The sequence below is a fragment of the Carcharodon carcharias genome, chromosome 13 (genome assembly GCF_017639515.1).
Source record: "Carcharodon carcharias isolate sCarCar2 chromosome 13, sCarCar2.pri, whole genome shotgun sequence".
Lineage (NCBI taxonomy): Eukaryota > Metazoa > Chordata > Chondrichthyes > Lamniformes > Lamnidae > Carcharodon > Carcharodon carcharias.
In genome coordinates, this window is record NC_054479.1 from 105340189 (window position 1) to 105359884 (window position 19696).

Consider the following 19696-nt stretch of genomic DNA (forward strand, 5'->3'; position numbering starts at 1 on the left):
ACCTTGCAAATTTTCCTTTTCAAGCATATATCCTGTTTGAAAGCTTTTGGTGCTGCTTCCACCACTTTTTTTAGGCCCTGCATTCCAGATCAGCATAACTCACTGCCTTTAAAAAAACTCCCTTTTTTGATGATAACTTTAAAATTGGTGTCCTTTGTTTACTGATCAGTGGATATAGATTATCTTTATTTATTCCCTTAAATTTTGAAAATCTTTGTTAACTGTCCCTGTAACCTTCTCTGATCTAAGGAGAAGAATCCCAGCTTATGTAGCCTCTCTGCACAGCGGAAGTCTGTCATCATAAAGTGTGATGCCCAGAATTGGACACAACACTGGAATTGAGGCATAACCACTGACATATAAAGGTTTAATATAACTTTGATGCTTTTGTACTATGTGCCTCTATTTATAAAATAGAGGATCTCTGTATATTTTATGAACAGCTTTGTCAACTTGTCACCATAAGATTTTTGAGAAATGTAGCTTACCAGTTTTTTTCCTGGAAGCACAAGCATCATTGGCCCGTGTTCTGACATGCCAGGTGATGTGTGCCAGGCTGATCAAATCCACAAGGGAAACTTGGTCCTGCTATCACAATGGTTTGGCAATTTGTGTTTATTACGAGAAAATTTGTGCACTGAATTCAGAACTAATGAGTCCACTAACACCTTTAGAGATTTTAAAAACTAAATTAAAACATTTATTAACAAAAGAAAAGATTTCAAGCATGTACATAAGATTACAGTTACTTAATACTATAACAAATCCTAAAATTCCAAATTAGCCTGATTCCCAACTACACACCCTCTTCAAGGCAACAGTTATTTTAAAGTTAAATAGCAAGCCAGCAGGTTTACCACAGCACCCACTCGACTGTGGAACTCCAAAGGCTTTCCGCCATCTTTGGTTACTGGACACAGCGTCTTCTACTAGAGTGGCAAGAGGCTTCTCCAAGACTGTTTTACACGGTCGTCTTAGGTCTTACATAGCCCTACAATATAGCCTTCCATTCTCTTTATATATGTTTCTCTTTCTTTAATCTGTAAATTCCATTGTCTTGTATGTCTTTGGAAATTTACTGTCCACATAATATAAAAATTTTTCATGTTGCCAATATGGTCAATACCTTTGGGAAAAATAAACACACTGCTTAGCTTTGCTTATCTTGTTAGTTGTAAACATCCTATCATCCCTTTGAAACCTAAACAACTCTTCATTTATCTAAAAATGCAAATTTCCTTCACACCCTACATGCTAAGACCTCATACATGTTTCTCATTAGCATTTCTAATGCCTTTTACTCCAACTTCTTTTGATAATTTCCGTCTATCAGACTCTAATTCAATTGAATCACACATCAGAACTATCGACACTCAGACCAATAAACCACAATAATATAATGAAAAGATATGTTACTTTCATGATACCTGTAACTTCCGGGTGTCGTAACTGTGGGCTACCCCTCCCCCACCCCAACCCCACCCCTTGAAAGACCCTAGATAAGGATTGCCCGACAATTACCCAGGAAGTTCAAACTTTCGTTGGCCAATTGCCCTGCAATAGGAACCACCCAAAAATATGAATTCAATCGTCAATTTCGGATGGTTCAAACTGTCTTATAGTAATAGTTGCCCGGGGAAAGTTATAACAATTAAAACCACTTCTAACTCCTGGGTAACTATAGTACTGACTGCCCTCCAATTGGACCCCCCACCCCACACCCGCACCCCCCCAATGCCTTGGGTACAAACCTGCCTTCTCCCTGGCTTCTGAAGGTGGCCTGGCCTTTAAATTCACCTGCTTTATAGCAGCTAGTATTGTAAAAAAGGAGACATGGCTTCCTTATCTCCAACTCTGGAGACCTTGACTGAAGGCCTCGGAAGCATGCTGCCCTACACACTTCTCACCAGGCTTGAGCCTGAAAGTCAAGTGAGAAAAGACAGGCTGGATTTTGAGATAGGAAACTAGGAGTAGAGTGGAAATCCAACAATGAATGCCACTCCGTGGAAGTTCAGGCCCATTATCTCCTTAGGCGCTCATGTCAGATGGAAAGGAGAAGTGTCACTAAGCTCATACATACCTCACAGATTTTTAAACCTTTCATTATCAGATATTCGGAAATCAAATCAGCAATGCCTTTATTTCTTGTGATATGTTATCTGTTCCACATATCCGACTTAATGGTGTTTTGGGTAAAACACACATACCATCAGGACCAGATAGCTATGTAGTATCAATTCAAGTCAAGTCAATTCAATTCAGAAAGAAGGAAATCAAGTTCAATAAATGAATCAAAATAGCTCTTCAGAAGTGAGTTATCAGTGTGTGCTATGACCAGGCTATTGAATCTATATGCAGAAATAGCTTGCAAGAGATAAGTGTAAACTTCATCAATATGTAAACAACTCCAACTCTGTTAGGAGCTCCATGGAGTGCATCAGAGAAGAATGCTGGGGTTGCATCATCTTTGACATTTAGTGCAGCTTATTGAAAATTTCCTAAAGGAGATTAAACAACAGTGCAGTTTGTATAGTTTTCAGTTAGAAATCAGTTGACAATTTTCATTCTACATTTTAATTATTGTAACTTTTTCTGTTTTCTTTTTGTGGAAAAGCCCTTGAGAAATCAAAGATTGAAATGAATTCAATCAAAAAACAAAGTGATGGACTGACTAGGGAATATGATCGTCTTCTGCAGGAGCATGAAAAGACACAGGTAAGAAAACTTGTCCACTTAAGTTACAACAGTAATACAACGAAGCCTTAAAGCCATTCTAAGTTCCCAACAAAATAAAATATGATGAACTTTTGTTACTCTTCTGATTAACTTCTCACTTTATTTTGAATTGTTTCTCTTAAATCCTAGAACTTCTCTCCTCCTACTGGTGGTGGTGACACTACTTGCCAGCCTTTGGATTTAGAGCTAGTTCCTCAACCAGATAGTCTTTTCTGCTCGTTGCCAGACTAAGGGTAACAGCAGAGGAATATCTTTTACAGTGAACAGCTGTCAAGGGTTTATAGTCAACAAACTCTAGTCAATAATTAGGTTTGTTTTCTGAATGCTTTGCTGTGACAATCCCTTCCCCAGCCCCACCACCTTTTTCCCATTCCCTAAACATTCTATATGTTGCAAAAAAAAAAAACAAAAAAACTGCGGATGCTGGAAATCCAAAACAAAAACAGAATTACCTGGAAAAACTCAGCAGGTCTGGCAGCATCGGCGGAGAAGAAAAGAGTTGACGTTTCGAGTCCTCATGACCCTTCGACAGAACTTGAGTTCGAGTCCAGGAAAGAGCTGAAATATAAGCTGGTTTAAGGTGTGTGTGTGGGGGGCGGAGAGATAGAGAGACAGAGAGGTGGAGGGGGTTGGTGTGGTTGTAGCGACAAACAAGCAGTGATAGAAGCAGATCATCAAAAGATGTCAACAACAATATTGTTGTTGACATCTTTTGATGATCTGCTTCTATCACTGCTTGTTTGTCGCTACAACCACACCAACCCCCTCCACCTCTCTGTCTCTCTATCTCTCCGCCCCCCACACACACACCTTAAACCAGCTTATATTTCAGCTCTTTCCTGGACTCGAACTCAAGTTCTGTCGAAGGGTCATGAGGACTCGAAACGTCAACTCTTTTCTTCTCCGCCGATGCTGCCAGACCTGCTGAGTTTTTCCAGGTAATTCTGTTTTTGTTCTATATGTTGCTGTCATTCTTCTGTCTCTTCCCAGATCCCTGCTCCCTGATGTTCTCTCTGAGTATTTCTTCCAGCTGTTCCCTTGATTAGCCCCTTGTCACTCAAGTGCTCCTTCTGACTTAAAAACTTGTTAACATTGTTAATGGTTCCTCTTCCTCAAGCACCGTCCTTCCCACTCTCAACTACTGTCCTCTGTAACTGCTGTCCATCTCCAACTTTACTTTTCTCTCCAAAGATTTCAAACAAATCATTATTTCCCAGCTCCAAACCCGTCCCTCTCAAAATTCCTTATTCAAAGTTGCAAATTTATTCAGTTATTGCACAGCATCGAGACAGCCCTACCCAGAACCATGAATGACGTCATTATGATTGTGACCATAGTACATTATCTCTCTCGTTCTCTTGGACCTTAATACATGCCATACTCAATTATTCCCTCTATTCCATTGTCCAATTTCTGGAAATTGTCCATGTCAGCCCCTACTGAAATCCCATTGTGGCTGAAATGTTTATCTATGCTTCTTTCATTTCTGGATTAACTTTTCCAAAGTTCTTGCTAACCTCTCAACACACTGTCCAGAAACTACAACTTGTCCAAATTGCAGTCCATTGTTTTCTACTCTGCACTAAATCCTGCTCAAATTTCTACTGCCCTTACTGATCTACACTAGCTACTTTTGTAAGATACTCTAGCCACATGTACATATATATATATATATATATATGTATATATAGGTTAGGATTTGATTTAATCTCATGATTTAGATTTTTCTTTAAATTATTTGTGTATTTGTACTGTAGCTGGAAATGACAAAAGTGTTTAAAGTTCATTCACAGGATGCTTTAGGCTTTAATGTGTCAAGATACAATTTAACTGACTGTTGTGTAGTTTCTGAAAGCGCAGGATGTGTGATTTATGCCTCTTGACTTATTTTTGTGGCCATATTGTGAAACGAGATAGGCAGTCTTGAGGTAAGAAGTGAGACAATGGAACTCCGGGTGCTTATCTTTGTTCTAGATAGTAAATAAGTTGGCACCTGGTGTTTTGAAGGGAGAATCTCGTTTCTGGATATCTTCATAATAACACTTGCCATGCCATAATTATTTGGTAATGACACAGTTCGTGAGAGGTGGCCTATAAAGATCTTGAGCTTTCCTTAATAATTTGTAGAGGGTCAGATTCAATAGAATTGGCAGAGGGTACTTCTCTAACCTGAAGAAAGAGGTAGTAAACTTGTGTTTATTTCTTCATGCCTACTACTTAAAGGTTGTCTATGTTTGGACTTGGCCAAACACAATAAAAGGATTATCTCGCAACCACATTTGGTTTGTCATATTTGAATTGTCTTACACTTTCTCATCATCTATGCTATCACAGCCTCATCCAACAAACTCCTCCGGTCTACTACCCTCTTCAATTCCTTTTAGTATTCTGACTGACATATACTGTGGTCCTCCTCCATTGGCAGTCTTCAGCCACCTATTCTGCTTTCAAAACCCCTTTCAGTGTGGATTGGTAGCGAAAGTTTTGTTTTGTAAGCTCTACATTCTTCTGCAATTATGGGTCAACATATTATCTGGCACTTGCACATATAAAAGTGCTACTATTTGATCTGTTCCCAACACCTGCAAACAACCAACTGCTATGAATTGTGTGATAGTGGTCTAGCATAGGTCAGACTATGGTGCTTTCCCACAACTGCATGACTGACAATGCTAATGTAGGTTATCACTTTGGAGGAGGAGGAGGAAGGAGGTTGAGTGTGAACCCACATCCAGCCACTCTTAATAGTAGTTTCTAATAACAATTTAACCCATGCATTATAGACCTGCTAAAGCAATTAGCTGCTTGTTGCCATAAACATAATTAATGTTAAGATTGAAAGACAAGGTTTCTAGGTATTTATTGCTGTTAACTGACAAATTATTGAAAACTGTTACTGTACCCTTTCAGGGTCTTGTTGACACACATGATAAGAAGGAAGAGTAACCTGCAAAAGGTTTTGCCTTGTGCCTTTGGATGACATCTGCAACAACAGAATATTTATTTGTTTCCTTAACAACATAATGAAGCTAAAAATGAAGTGAGTCACTGTTCATAAGAAATTATGTTGATAGCTGTTTTCATAAACATGAAAGTTGTTTGTCATGCTTCAATCCATTTACATTTCCAAAATGGGATTCTAAATGATAAAGCAGGTGGGAACATAGCTCTTCCTGCTCTGATGTCTGCTAGAAACTCAGTCAATGAATTCACAAATACGTGTGCATTCATATGGCTGATTTCCAAGTAACACTTTCGTACAGTTTTTGTCCCAAGTCTTGAGTTTCCTTATCAGCTATTTGAAATGCCAATCTTCTTCAAGTTCCAAATATCCAAATCCAATGCTATATAATGAGCTCAATCCAATTCTTTGTGCAAGAGGTTTTGACCAACAAGGTGTTCCTGCGATTATGCTGATTCTCTCCACATTGTTTAGATCCAATCTTGCTTTGGAACTTTGCTGTCAGTAAGAAAGCTGAGGCTACTTTTTGTCCCTCTCACAGTGGTTTCATAGAACTGTATTGAAGCAATAGTCAGCATCCACTAGAACCCTAGATACCACTGTGAATCAATTAGTTGGGATGGATGCGTCTTCCATTTTCCAATCAATACCTTGCAAGTGTCTACTTGAGCAGTGCGAAGTCTTAATACTCCACTTTGAGTATTTGCCACATATCTTTGTCTGTGTTGTATCCAGAATGTTTAAGAATGTCATTCTGTAAAGCAATAGGGCAGAAGATAATATTCCCATTCTGTTTGTATAATCTTTTTTAATAGTTCCATTTACAATTAAATTTCCATTATCCTCCAGAATAAAGAGCGGCCTTTGGCTGATGATGGAAATTGGCAGGTAAATGAGTTTCAATGCAAATTGTCTTGCACATATGGTACCTGAAAACCCTAGGCATACAGTGAAGATGCATACAATATGAGTAACTTAAAGACAATCTTTCTTGGACTTGAGTGGTTATTTGATGTTAGTCAGGATGACATAGTTGTTTAATGGTCTATGTGTTGAAGTAGCTCCTTGTGTTAGGCTTTATCTTGAAAACTCTGGCAGATAATCCAGAAATGGATACAGGATTGCAGATAGAAAAAGTATCACTGCACTGTGAAAATTGTTTTGGGTTCAATCTGTTGAAAAGTTAGAGATTACAATAATGTGATATATAGTTACTTTCCCTGTTGTTATCTGTGTATTGGACTTCAAAATCTTTGTAAATCCCATCAATTAATTTTACTTCCATCAGAATTGTTCTAAAAATTCAAAGTCTTAATGGAATTTTTATTTAGTAAATTCAGTTTGGGCTCCCTGCTGCTTGTAAACATGAGCTGAATGAAGAGATTGTACTGAAAGGTTCTTTACTACTACATACTTATTCTGATTCTATTCTTTCTTTCCCTTCCTTAAAATGATGTCTCTGCAACCTACCACCACAGACTGTAATAGATGAAAAAAAACTGATGTGCTACTTTGTTTGAAATATAAAACCATTAAAATTGTAAGTTTCTTTCATGATCATTAGCATATATATACACAAATGTCCAGTAATAGTGTCTGCATGTCAATTTACTTGATTTTTTTTTTACAAACTGCATTTTTTTGGTCAAGGATCTTATGCTTGTACAATAAAAATCTAAAATCAAACTTTTAATGTTGTCTTATTGCAAATGAGTGCAAGGTTAATTGGTTCTGGTGAGCACTACTCCCTTTTCCTATTTTCATTATTTGTACCTCAGGATCATTTCACTGGTATGAACCCATGCTTATATTAGTTATTAGGAAGTGGAAATTGTAGGTGATGGAAGTTTCAACTAAGGTTTTCTACTTCCCCATATACAAAGTGGGGGAACAAACTCGAACAACATATGCATGAGAAAGAAGAAAAATGTTGGAAGGAATAGGCAGTGTGAATGATTGATTAGATAAAAATAGCCAGAACTCCTACATCTCTTATTACCTTTCTCCACTTCGTTACAAAATACTACATCTTACACTATTTTAATTCCTTTCTTGAATATATGTTCACTTCCACCACAGGTTTGTACTTTTTCCTCATATTTCCTCTCCTCCCATGTTCTGTATCAGCTACACACCTTTGGCTGCGATGGTAAGCTTAGGCAGCTTGCTTTTCAACCACTGGCAATGCTGCCTATATTAGCTATAAGGAAATGCTGGTCCTTTTAAGAAGGTTCAGTACAAGATGAGCAAGACAATAAAAGTATTGTAGTCAGGTGTAAGCCAGACCAGATAGTGGTAAAAGGTTTGCTTCCTTGAAGAGCACGAATGAACCAGTCGGACAACTTTTAGTCCATTTTTTTTAGTGTTAACTCAAATTACAAATTTACTGAATTTAATGTCACGGCTTATGGCAGAATTTTGAAGTCAAGCTGTCTTATCTAGCCCAGCACCATAACCACTATACTGCAATTAATGGAACCATTCTTAAATTTGCTAATTACATGAAAATATACAAAGGCTAGTAATTCAGACCAAATGAATGGGTTGTAGGCCAGTTTAGAAAAGATGGGGGAATAGGCCCAAGTGTGAATATAATTATTCATGTGAATAATTGCAGTGCCTATGTATTTGGTATTGGAATATTCCAGGCAAATCTGTACCTGTTCAAAATCCAAGCTTGAGAGACTCGCGGATTGCAAATTAAAGATGCTTAGTATGAAATGGCTGGGGAAAGCAAATAAGGTAAGTTGGCTCCCGGACAGGCAGCTGCCCAGGGAGCCCCTTGCTGTGCACCATGCTATTACTGGTCATCTATTGTCATGCTTTATCCTTTTTTTCCCCAATCTCCTCTCTCTCACTATTTAAAGTTCCCCCAACACTAATAGTAGGTATATTTTTTGCCCTTAACTATGGGTTAACTGCTCGATTGAAAATCTAGTCATCCTATTTTAAAAGTCAAAACCAGGACACACTGAAATGCCTTGGAAAGGTGGGGCTCTCTGATGATTGACATGTTGGGCAACCAATGACAGGAGTCTGGGGGATGGGCAGTTGAAGGTAGGAGGTCATGTGATGATATCTCCCGGAATATGTCCAGCCAGAGTTGGCCAGCCTAAAGACACCCAATTATTGAAGGCTGCAGTTATGAACTGCTGACTTTTGTTTCAATGATATTTCTGCCCCATTAAAAAAAACTGAACCAAGGCTTAGTCTCATAAAAATCCCAGCCAGAATTTTCTATTCCACTCTAACTTTACTGTGCAATGCATAACGTTGAGACCAATCTCCATTTCAAGGCCTCATTTATTTCCATTTGCACATTGGGTTCTAACAATAGACATTTTCAGCTAGAAACCGGTTTTTAAACTAGTGAACATACCTCAAGCAAGGGATATTTTGTTTGTACCCAGAGCCACATGCAGGAAAGCTCATGATCTTTCAATGAGAAGTTTGATTGAATATGCCATGTCTCAACCAAACTTGCCCATTACCTTCCTCCGTGCTGATTGGTGGTTTATCAATGGGTGCCATCCAACTACCGCCAAGTGCAGCTTGTGGTTGGTGGACACCACTGTCAATCTCCTGTCATCACCTAGAGGCTGGTTCCCTCCCAGTTCCAGATGTCGGTGAGAAGGATTTCTGCACTTGCGAGAGTATCCTGGTGAAGTCACTTAATGGTCACTGCATTCCAATTCACAGGGTGCAACAAGGAGAGGGTTTTTTTTCTGGTTGGGGGGAGCTGAATACCAGGATATTTGAGCAATTTAGAGAAAACTGTCTTGGACGTTTTTATTAAATACTGGGACTGTCCTGGCAAAACTGGGACATCTGGTCATCCAAGATTAAAATGCCCACTGCCCATTCTCTGAGCAATGGACCTTCTGCCAAATTCTTGTATTTTACCAGAGAACAAGACTCCAATTTTGCACCAGACTACACCATAAGACTCAGTTGTTGTGTCTCAGATCTGCTGCTCAGTTGCTTAAATTTTAATAGCTTTGTCTCGTTTGGAGCCCATCCCCTACAGCTGCTGTTACCTGCTGAACACCTGATTGCCCAACTGGTTTTCCAGCTTCAGCTTAGTCTGGAACCTGGTCAGAATGTCATCCTCCTGGGCTGTAGCCCATCTCTTCACTGCTTCTGGATCTTACAGTGACTGCCAACTTCACCACCATCTTGCTGTCCTGTGATCGATTCTGCACACCATCTGACTCTTCATTCCCACATAAATATCTCCCACAGTGCGTTCACCAATACTCAACCCTTTAAATAGCTTTTGACTTCCTTGACCCTCCACATCTGTCTCTGAACCTGGATGTCACTTTGTCAAGCTGACTCCTACTAACAATATCAACTTTATCCTGTCACTGGAACCTCTAACTTTAACTCTGGACCCTCTCCTATTGCCTCCTCTCTCTTCCCTGTTTAACGCCAGAATAAATGTAATCAGGCCAATGTAATCTGAGTTTTTATATGTCCACTTTCTTCATCTTGGCTGCCACTCCAAACCTGAGTTCAATTTCCACTTTTTCTCCTTCCCCTTTTCCTTCTTTTCTCTTTACCCCTCCTAGACCTAGCCCCTGTTGTTGTGCCACCTTTCATTTCTTCCATTTCGGTACTCTGCCCTCTAAAATCCCACCCCAACACTTCACTCCTCACAAAATTGTAGAATGGTTACAGCACAGAAGAAGGCCATTCAGCCAGTCATGCCTGTGATAACTCCAAAAGAGCAACTCACCTAGTGCCACTCATCTACCTTCTACCTGTAGCTTTGCATATTCTTCCTTTTCAAATAATAATCCAATTCTCTCTTGAATGCCTCAATTGAACCTGCCCCCACCACACACTCAGGCAGTACATTCCAGGTCCTAACCGCTCACTGCATGAAAAAGCTTTTCCTCATGTCATCATTGTTTCTTTTGCTAATTACTTTAAATCTCTGCCCTCTGGTTCTTGATCCTTCCACCATTGGGAATAGTTTTTCCCTATACTGCCCAGATCTCTTATGATTTTGAATATCCCTATAAAATCTCTCAAAGTTATCTTCAAGGAAAACAGTACCAACTTCTCCAATCTATCTTCATAACTGAAGTTCCTCGTCCCTGGAACCATTCTCATGAATCTTTTCTTTACCCTCTCCAATGCTTCACATCCTCCCTAAAGTGTGGTGCCCAGAACTGGATGCAATATTCCAGTTGAGGCCGAATGGGTGTTCTATACAGGGTTAACATAACTTCCTTGCTTTTGTTCTCTATGTCCCTATTGATAAAGCCTAGGATGCCGAATGCTATATTAATCACTCTCTCAACTTGTCCTGCCCTTCAATGATTTATGCACACATACACTTAGGTCCCTCTGCACTTGCATCCCCTTTAGGATTGTATCCTTTATTATATACTGCCTCTCCACATTCTTCCTTCACAATTCTCTGCATTACATTTCATCTGCCACTTGTATGCCCATTCCACCAATCTGGCTATGCCCTTTTGAAGTTCTACACTCCTCCTCATAGTTCACAATACTTCTAAGTTTGTTGCAGATTTTCAAATTGTGCCCTAAACTAAGGCCTAGGTCATTAATATATATCAGGAAGAACAGGAATCCTTAACACTGACCCCTGGGGGTCTCCACTATAAACCATCCTCCAGTACGAGAAACAACCATTAACCACTACTCTTTGTTTACTGTCACTCAGCCAATTTTGTATCCATGTTGCTACTGTTCCTTTTATTCCACCAGCTCTAACTTTGACCACAAGTCTGTTGTTCAGCACTTCATCAAACACCATTTGGAAGTCTACATACATCACAGCAACAGCATTATCCTCATCAACCCTCTCTGCTGCCTCATCAAAAAACTTAGCAAGTTAGTTAAACACAATTTGCTCTTAACAAATCCATGCTGGATTTCTTTAATTAGCCCACATTCACCCAAGTGATTATTCATTTTGTCCTGATTTATTGTTTCTGAAGCTTCCCCACCACTGAGGTTAAACTGACTGGTCTGCAGTTGCTGGGCTTACACTCATGTTCAAAAAAGGATGTAAAGGTAACATTTGCAATTCTCCAGTCCTCTGGCACCACCCTCGAATCTAAGGAAGATTGGAAAATTATGGCCAGTGCCTCTGCAATTTTCACTCTCACTTCCCTCAGTATCCCTAGATGCATCTCAGATGGTCCTGCTTCCTTTGGAGTCTAGGAAGAGTGTCCTCTGTAGTCACCATCACTATGAAGCAGTTTGGGAAGAGGGTCCTCTGCAGTCACCGTTGCCATGAAGCATTCTGGGAAGAGGGTTCTCTGCAGTCACCGTCACCGTGAAACAGTCTGGGAAGAGGGTCCTCTGCAGTCACCGTTGCTGAGTGAAAAAAAAACAAAGAGTGACATCACGAAAACTAAGTTCATTGGTTGGTAAGTAACTGCTAGTTTGAACTACCTATTCTAAGTTGATTTCAGATCAAAGGTGACTACTGGGGCCCAGGATCAGAGGCCTAACACTTCAGCTTCAACTCAGCAGAGAGAGTGAATTCCAGTTGATTTTAAAAAGTGTTTTTGAATCTCTATTCTAACTTGCTTTCAGATTAAAGTCAAATAGGAGAACAATTTTACAGATTAATAAACTGAAGACCAGTAAGAAATTTAAAAACAAATTGAAAAACTAATTCAATAAAATAGAGATGCAGGGCCAAGTGTTGTGTTGTAGCTGCATGATGTGGGAGCTGGTGGATCCCATTGTGGTTCCTGGTGACCACATCTGTAGCAAATGTTGGTTGCCTGAAGAACTCCGGCTCAGAGTTGATGAGCTGGAGTGTGAGCTTCGGACACTGCGACACATCAGGGAGGGGGAGAGTTACCTGGACACTGTGTTTCAGGAGACAATCACACCCCTTAGATTAACTACCTTAAATTTGGCCACTGGTCAAGGACAGGAGGGTATGAGTGAGGCAGAGGGATCCAGGAAGTAGCACTGCAGGAGCCTCAGCCCTTGCCCTTATCCAACAGGTTTGAGATTCTTGCTCCCTGTGTGGAAGAGGATGGGGACTGTAGGGAGGATGAGCAAACTGACCATAGCACCGTGCTACAGGGAGCCATTCAAGTTGGGGGAGAAAAGAGAAATGTAGTTGTAATCAGGGATAATATAGTTAGGGGAATTGATACTGTTCTCTATAGCCAGGATTTAGAGTCCTGAAGGCTGTGTTGCCTACCTGGTGGCCGGGTTAAGGATATCTTATTTGGGCTGCAGAGGAACTTGGAGTGGGAGGGGAAAGATCCAGTTGTCGTGGTCCATGTAGGCACCAAAAATATAGGTAGAACGAGGAAAGAGGTTCTGCTGAGGGAATACGAGCAGCTAGGGTCTAAATTAAAAAGCAGAACCAAAAAGGCAATAATCTCCGGATTACCACCTGAGCCACGAGCTAATTGGCACAGGGTCAATAAGATTAAAAAGGTAAATGCGTGGCTCAAAGATTGGTGTGGGAGAAATGGGTTCGAATTCATTGGACATTGGCACCAGTACTGGGGAAAGAGGGAGCTATTCCGTTCAGACAGGCTCCACTTGAATCATGCCAGGACCAGTGTCTTGGCGAATCGCATAACTAGGGCTGTAGATGGGGCTTTAAACTAAATAGTGGGGGAGAGGGTTCAGTTGCATGGAAATATAAAACATCAAAATTTAAGGAGAGGGTAAGATTGCAGGTTAGTGACGAGGTTGATTGTTACCAAAAAGTGAAAGGAAGGGACAGAGTATGTGAACACCATATTGCACCAAAGAATCATATAAGAGTAGGGAAAATTGACAATAGGGCAAACTTAAGGGCTTTGTATCTGAATGCACGTACCATTCGGAATAAAACTAATGAGTTAACAGCGCAAATACAGATAAATAGGTATGATTTGGTGGTGATTACTGAGACATGGTTACAGGGAGAACAGGTTTGGGAGTTGAATATCCAAGGATACTTAGTGTTTCAGAAGGATAGGCAAGAAGGAAAAGGAGGTGGTGCAGCTCTGTTAGTAAAGGAAGAGATCAGTGCTATGGTGAAGAATGATATAGGCACTGGAGAGCAAGACGTAGAGTCAGTCTGGGTAGAAATAAGAAATAGCAAGGAAAAGAAGTCCCTGGTGAGAGTAATCTATAGGTCCCCAAACAGTAGTTCAGAAGTAGGGCACGGTATAAACCAGGAAATACTGGGAGCATGTACGAGAAGCACAGGGTGATTTTAGTATGCATATAGACTGGACTAATTAAATTGGCAAGGGTAGCCTCGAGGGAGAGTTCATAGAGTGTATTAGAGATTGTTTCTTGGAGCAATATGTTGCGGAACCAACCAGGAAGCAGGCAATTCTGGATTTGGTTTTGTGTAATGAGATGGGATTAATTAATGATTTCATAGGAAAGGATCCTCTCGGGAAGAGTGATCATAGCACTAGAATTTCAAGTTCAGTTTGAGGGCGAGAAACTTGGGTCCCACACTAGTGTTCTGGAGGTAAACAAAGGTAACTACACAGGCATGAGGGCAGATTTGGCCCTAGTGGACTGGGCAGGAAGACTACAAGGTAGGACAGTTGATGAACATTGGCAGGTATTTAAGGAGATATTCAATTCCTCCCAAGTAAAATATATTCCAAAGAGGAAGAAAGATGGTAAAAGGGGGAAAAAGCATCCATGTCTAAACAAGGAAGTTAAAGATAACGTAAAGGCAAAAACTAAGACATACCAAATTGCAAAGGTCAGTGGCAGGCTGGAATATTGGTAAACTTTTAAAGATCAACAAAGGATTACAAAAGAAATAATAAAAAGAGCAAAGGTAAATTATGAAAGAAAATTAGCGCAAAATGTAAAAACTGATAGCAAAAGCTTCTATAAGTATATAAAAGGAAAGAGAGTAGCTAAAGTGAATGTTGGCCCCTTGGAGGATGAGATTGGGGAGTTAATAATGGGGAATTCAGAAATGGCAGAGATGCTTAATCAATATTTTGCCTCAGTTTTCACGGTGGAGTACACTAGTACCACCCCAATTGTAACAGATAGTGCAGAGAGTATAGAGAAGGAGGAACTTAGAACAATCACCATCACTAGAGAAAAAATACTGAGCAAACTATTGGGATTAAAGGGTGACAAGTCCCCAGGACCTGATGGCCTACATCCCAGGGTCTTAAAGGAAGAGGCAGTGGAGATAGTGGATGTATTGGCTATAATATTCCAAAATTTCCTGAATTCTGGAAAGGTTCCAATGGATTGGAAAAATGCTAGTATAAAGCCCTTATTCAAAAAGGGAGGGAGGCAGAAAGGAGGAAACTATAGACCAGTTTGTTTAACGTCTGTCATTGGGAAATTGTTGGAATCCATTATTAAGGAAATAGTAATGAGGCATTTGGAAAGTCAAATTGCAATCCATCAGAGTCAGCATGGTTTTATGGAGAGTAAATCATGTTTGACTAATTTGCTAGAGTTCTTTGAAGATGTGACAAGCAAAGTGGATAATGAGGATCCTGTAGATATAGTATACCTGGACTTCCAGAAGGCCTTTGATAAGGTGCCACACAAAAGATTAACACACAAGATAAGATCACATGGAGTTAGGGGTAATATATTAGCTTGGATAGAGGATTGGCTAACCAACAGAAAGCAGAGAGTCAGGATAAATGGGTCTTTTTCTGGATGGCAAGCTGTAACTTGTGGGGTGCCACAGGGTTCGGTCCTTGGGCCCCAACTATTTACAATCTATATTAATGACTTGGATTCAGGGATAGAAGGTACTACAGCTAAATTTGTAGATTACACCAAAATAGGTGGGAAAGTAAGTTGCAATGAAGAAATAAGAAATTTACAAATGGATATAGACAGTTTAGGTGAATGGGCCAAAATTTGGCAGATGGAGTTTAACATGGATAAGTGTGAAGTTATCCATTTTGGTTGGAAGGATAAAAAGGTAACTTATTATTTAAATGGAGAGAAACTTCAGAATGCTTCAGTGCAGAGGGATCTGGGTGTCCTTGTGCATGAATCGCTGAAAGCTAGTATGCAGGTTCAGCGGGTAATAAGGAAGGCATATGGAATTTTGGCATTTATTGCTAAAGGAATAGAGTATAAAAATAGGGAAGTGTTGTTACAACTGCACAAGGCATTGGTGAGACCCCACCTGAAGTACTGTGCACAGTTTTAGTCCCCTTGCTTGAGGAAGTATGTAGTTGCACTGGAGGAAGTTCAGAGGAAGTTCACTAGATTGTTTCCAGAGATGCAGGGCTTGTCTTATGAGGAGAGATTGAGCAGTTTAGGCCTATACTCGCTGGAGTTTAGAAGGATGAGAGGAGATCTAATTGAGGTTTATAAGATGCTAAAGGGGATAGACAAAGTAGAGGTGGAGCGGATGTTTCCCCTTGTGGGGCATTCTAGAACATGAGGCCATAGTTGTAGGCTAAGGGATGGTAGATTTAAATCAGAGATGAGGAGGAATTACTTTTCTCAAAGGGTCGTGAATCTGTGGAATTCACTTCCTCAGAGCGCAGTAGATGCCGGGACACTGAATAAATTTAAGGAGGAGATAGACAAATTTTTAATTAGTAACGGGTTGAAAGGTTATGGGGAGAGGACGGGAAATTGGAGTTGAGGCCGAAATTAGATCAGCTATTATCGTATTGAATGGCAGGGCAGGCTCGAGGGGCCGAATTGCCTTCTCCTGCTCCTAGTTCTTATGATCTTTACTTAGGGACAGCCTATCCTCAACACTCCTAGTCTCCTGCTGCTGACTGAGGCTTGACACCCTCACAGAAAAGCAAACAGCTCTTCCCACTCTTGTCACTCATTAAAGGGCCCAGTGAGGCACTTTTCCCTGCACCTTTATGGGCAGCAACCCCATCCTACTCACTCGCAGATCTTCTCACTCCCAACCCTCCCAATACCAACCCTGCAGACTCTGCCACAAGATCAGCTATCATTTAAAATTCTCATTCTTTACGCTGCACACAAGTATCATGCTAATTATCTCATTGGATATCTTTTTTCTCCCTTAGTCTCTGCACTGAGCAACTTCTCACCCTTAGTGATTTCAACCTCCTTGTGAACGCATCATGCCTTCTCTCCTCTTTGTCTGCTACCGAACTATCATCCCTTAACCTCTCCCAATATACCCCATCTTCGTGGCCACCTCCTTGATCTAGCCATCTCACGTGGCCTTGTTACTCCCATCCTGTCAATAACAGAGAAGGCCAACTCTGATCACTTTTTCATATCTGTCTCTATCCACATCTCCTTTCTACCTCCCAACCCTACTTTCTTCTGTGTCTGCCCTTGGAAAAAGCTCTCTCCCAGTTAACTTAAATCTGCACTTTACAATTTTAAGGCGCTGTAGCCTTTGACCCTTCATTCTCAAGTGCATTTCTGTTGCTACCAATCTGCTCAACCACACCCTTATCTCCACCTTTGATGGCCTAATCTCCATTAAAATCATTACTCTCTGTCATGAAAATATAACAATTTCCATAATATTACTGTGATTTATTATAAAAGTAGGTTAATCGTGGGGTTTGGATAGTTTCTCTGTGTGTATGTGTGTGTGAGAGAGGTTTAATTGAATTGGAAACAGCTGGTCTGGAGGCTATGAGTCATCAAAAAGAAGCTAGGTTTGAAATGCTAAATACTAAGTACATGGCTGAAGTTTTAGAATGTGAGGTGTAAGGAAAATTTGCATTTATAGATAAATTAGGATAGTTTGAATTTCAAAGAGATGGTAAGATGTACATCTAGCTAGAAGAAGCTAAGTCAAACAGTGTGTTTATTTTTCCCAAAGGTTACTGATAATATGACCACTATGAAAAGACTTATACTATGAGAAAGGTATAGTTCCAAAGACATATCAGAACAATGGAATTTGCATTAAAAAGGGAGAAACATGTATAAAGGTGAGGCTATGTATAAGAGGAGAAGGCATGTTAAGATCTAACACAAGTATGAAAAGCCTTCAGCCTCTGCGTATCAAGTTGCTGTCTACAGGAACCGAAGCTGAAAAAACTCACTTTGAATTCTCCTATCCAGGATATTGTGTTGCTTTGCCTGGATCTGTTTAAATCTATTTGTTTTTTACTGTTGTCTTGACGGAGGTGTAACTGGGAGCCAGATTAATTAGGGGTTTTAGGAATTATTATAGTAGTGATTTGTTAGACCTATGTATATGCTTGAAATCATTTATTTTGTTAATAAATGTTTAATTTAGTTTTCTAAAAACCTCTGAAGTCATGGTAGTCTTATTACTTCTGAATTCAGGGCACGTATCTCGAAATAAAATACAAATTGCAAAATAGTTGTGACCACGTGATCAAGTTTCCCTCATAGATTTGATCCGCCTGACACACATGTCACATCATAACATCTCTCCCTCTCTCACTCTAGTTGTTACCCGCATCTCTGGCCCTCATCTCAGTGCCCTCAAAGTTCAATGGACACAGACTTCGACACTTATGGCAGAGAACTCAGCCAGTCTCTTTGAAAAATCTCAAATTTGACAAAATATGTACTAGGAAAATTACATTAAAAGCATTTTTTTTCATGCAGCTTATTTGGACAGTGCGTTATTGTTTCTGTGACATTGAAACTGTATGGCTCTTTCAAAGGTTTCGAACTTTCCCATGCAAAAAGCTCCAAGCAACTATAATTTGACTGTCACCTGTAGAACTGTTGTACTGATCAAATCAGTTTCCAGATCTACAGTAAACAAGCCACAGACCTCAGTATATCTGTTTGCTGACTCAGCACTGTTTAAATCACACGATCATTACAGATGAGGAAGATCACTTCATCCATATTAATCCATCCAACCAGAAAGACTCTAAAATTCCCCCATTGCAACATTCAATTATTTTATAAATGATTCTCAGGAGGTTACCTCCACTGCTTCAACTGGATGTCTAATCTCTATGCTTTTTTTGGAAAACAGATTGGTTAATTGAAGGATTAAATGTCTTTTCTTAGTATGAACTTTTGTTCTCTTATCCTAGTCTCACAATTTATTTGCAAATAATTTCCTGAATTTACCTTTATCGTAACAGTTCCTATTTTATGTACCTGTACAAGAGTACCTATCAAATCACCTTCCATACTGAAAAGCTCAAGTTCTTCCAGTATTTTTGTCTAAATTCAGGCCTATGACACTAACACTCAGTCTTATGGTTCTCCAATAACCTAAATGGTTCTCTTGCCTCTCAGTTGTCAATTGAGAATTGTTCTGTACTCAAGTACCAGAACACATAGTGGTCTGTCTCTTTTTGCTCCTTGTCAATCCTTGTAGTGTCCAATTCCAAATAATATAGATGATCAAATTCTGCCATTGCTAGCTGACAAGTGAAAATGGAACTGTCAGCAGACAGCAAAATGTGAAATGTGATATTCGGTCTAAGCAATATTTCATAAAAAATCTTCAAAACAGAAGTGGACATTAGCAAGTGTGAACTCTCAAATATTTGTTTAATAGTTTATGATCCATGTAAAATAATCTTCTCTTCCATGCCTAATGACACAAAAGGCAGCCTGTTTCATCCCTGCCTTACACCCACTTTACATTCCAGTTAGAGAGAACTGTTCTGATGGTCTTCGCCTGAAACATTAACTCTGCTTCTCTTTCCATAGATGCTGCCGGACCTGCTGAGTATTTTGAGCATTTCCCGTTTTTATTTCTGATTTCCAGCAGTATTTTGCTTTTGTTTTAGAAGAAGATTTTAGCCTCAGAATGGGGTTTGGTGCGAGTGCAAAGTGGTTGCATTGTAAACAGAAGGAGGGGAGTGAACTTTCTAAGTGTTCTGGGGCACCCTGGAACCAATGGCATCCTACAAAACCTCATTACTGGTTAGGAAATTACATTCCAAACCAGCAGTTTAGCCCGTTATGTCTTTGACAATTTACGATGGAAAGAGTCTTCATGAACATTACAGTCAAATCTCCCTCACTGTTACATCTCATACAATCCCTTTATGCCCTAGAGTGGTCTATAGGAAATCATTGGATGGGGAG

The 19696-nt window shown here is 39.9% G+C and overlaps 1 protein-coding gene across 1 annotated transcript in view; it reads left to right on the forward strand.

The window, feature by feature from the left end:
• The window catches only part of dus4l (dihydrouridine synthase 4-like (S. cerevisiae)), a 66004-nt gene extending 58620 nt beyond the window's left edge, over positions 1 to 7384 (forward strand). The window contains exons 13-14 of the mRNA XM_041203113.1: positions 2615 to 2715; positions 5647 to 7384. Coding sequence (XP_041059047.1) covers positions 2615 to 2715; positions 5647 to 5682 — 137 coding nt within the window. The 3' untranslated portion in view covers positions 5683 to 7384. The remainder of the gene's footprint in view (positions 1 to 2614; positions 2716 to 5646) is intronic.
• Positions 7385 to 19696: the final 12312 nt, after the last annotated feature.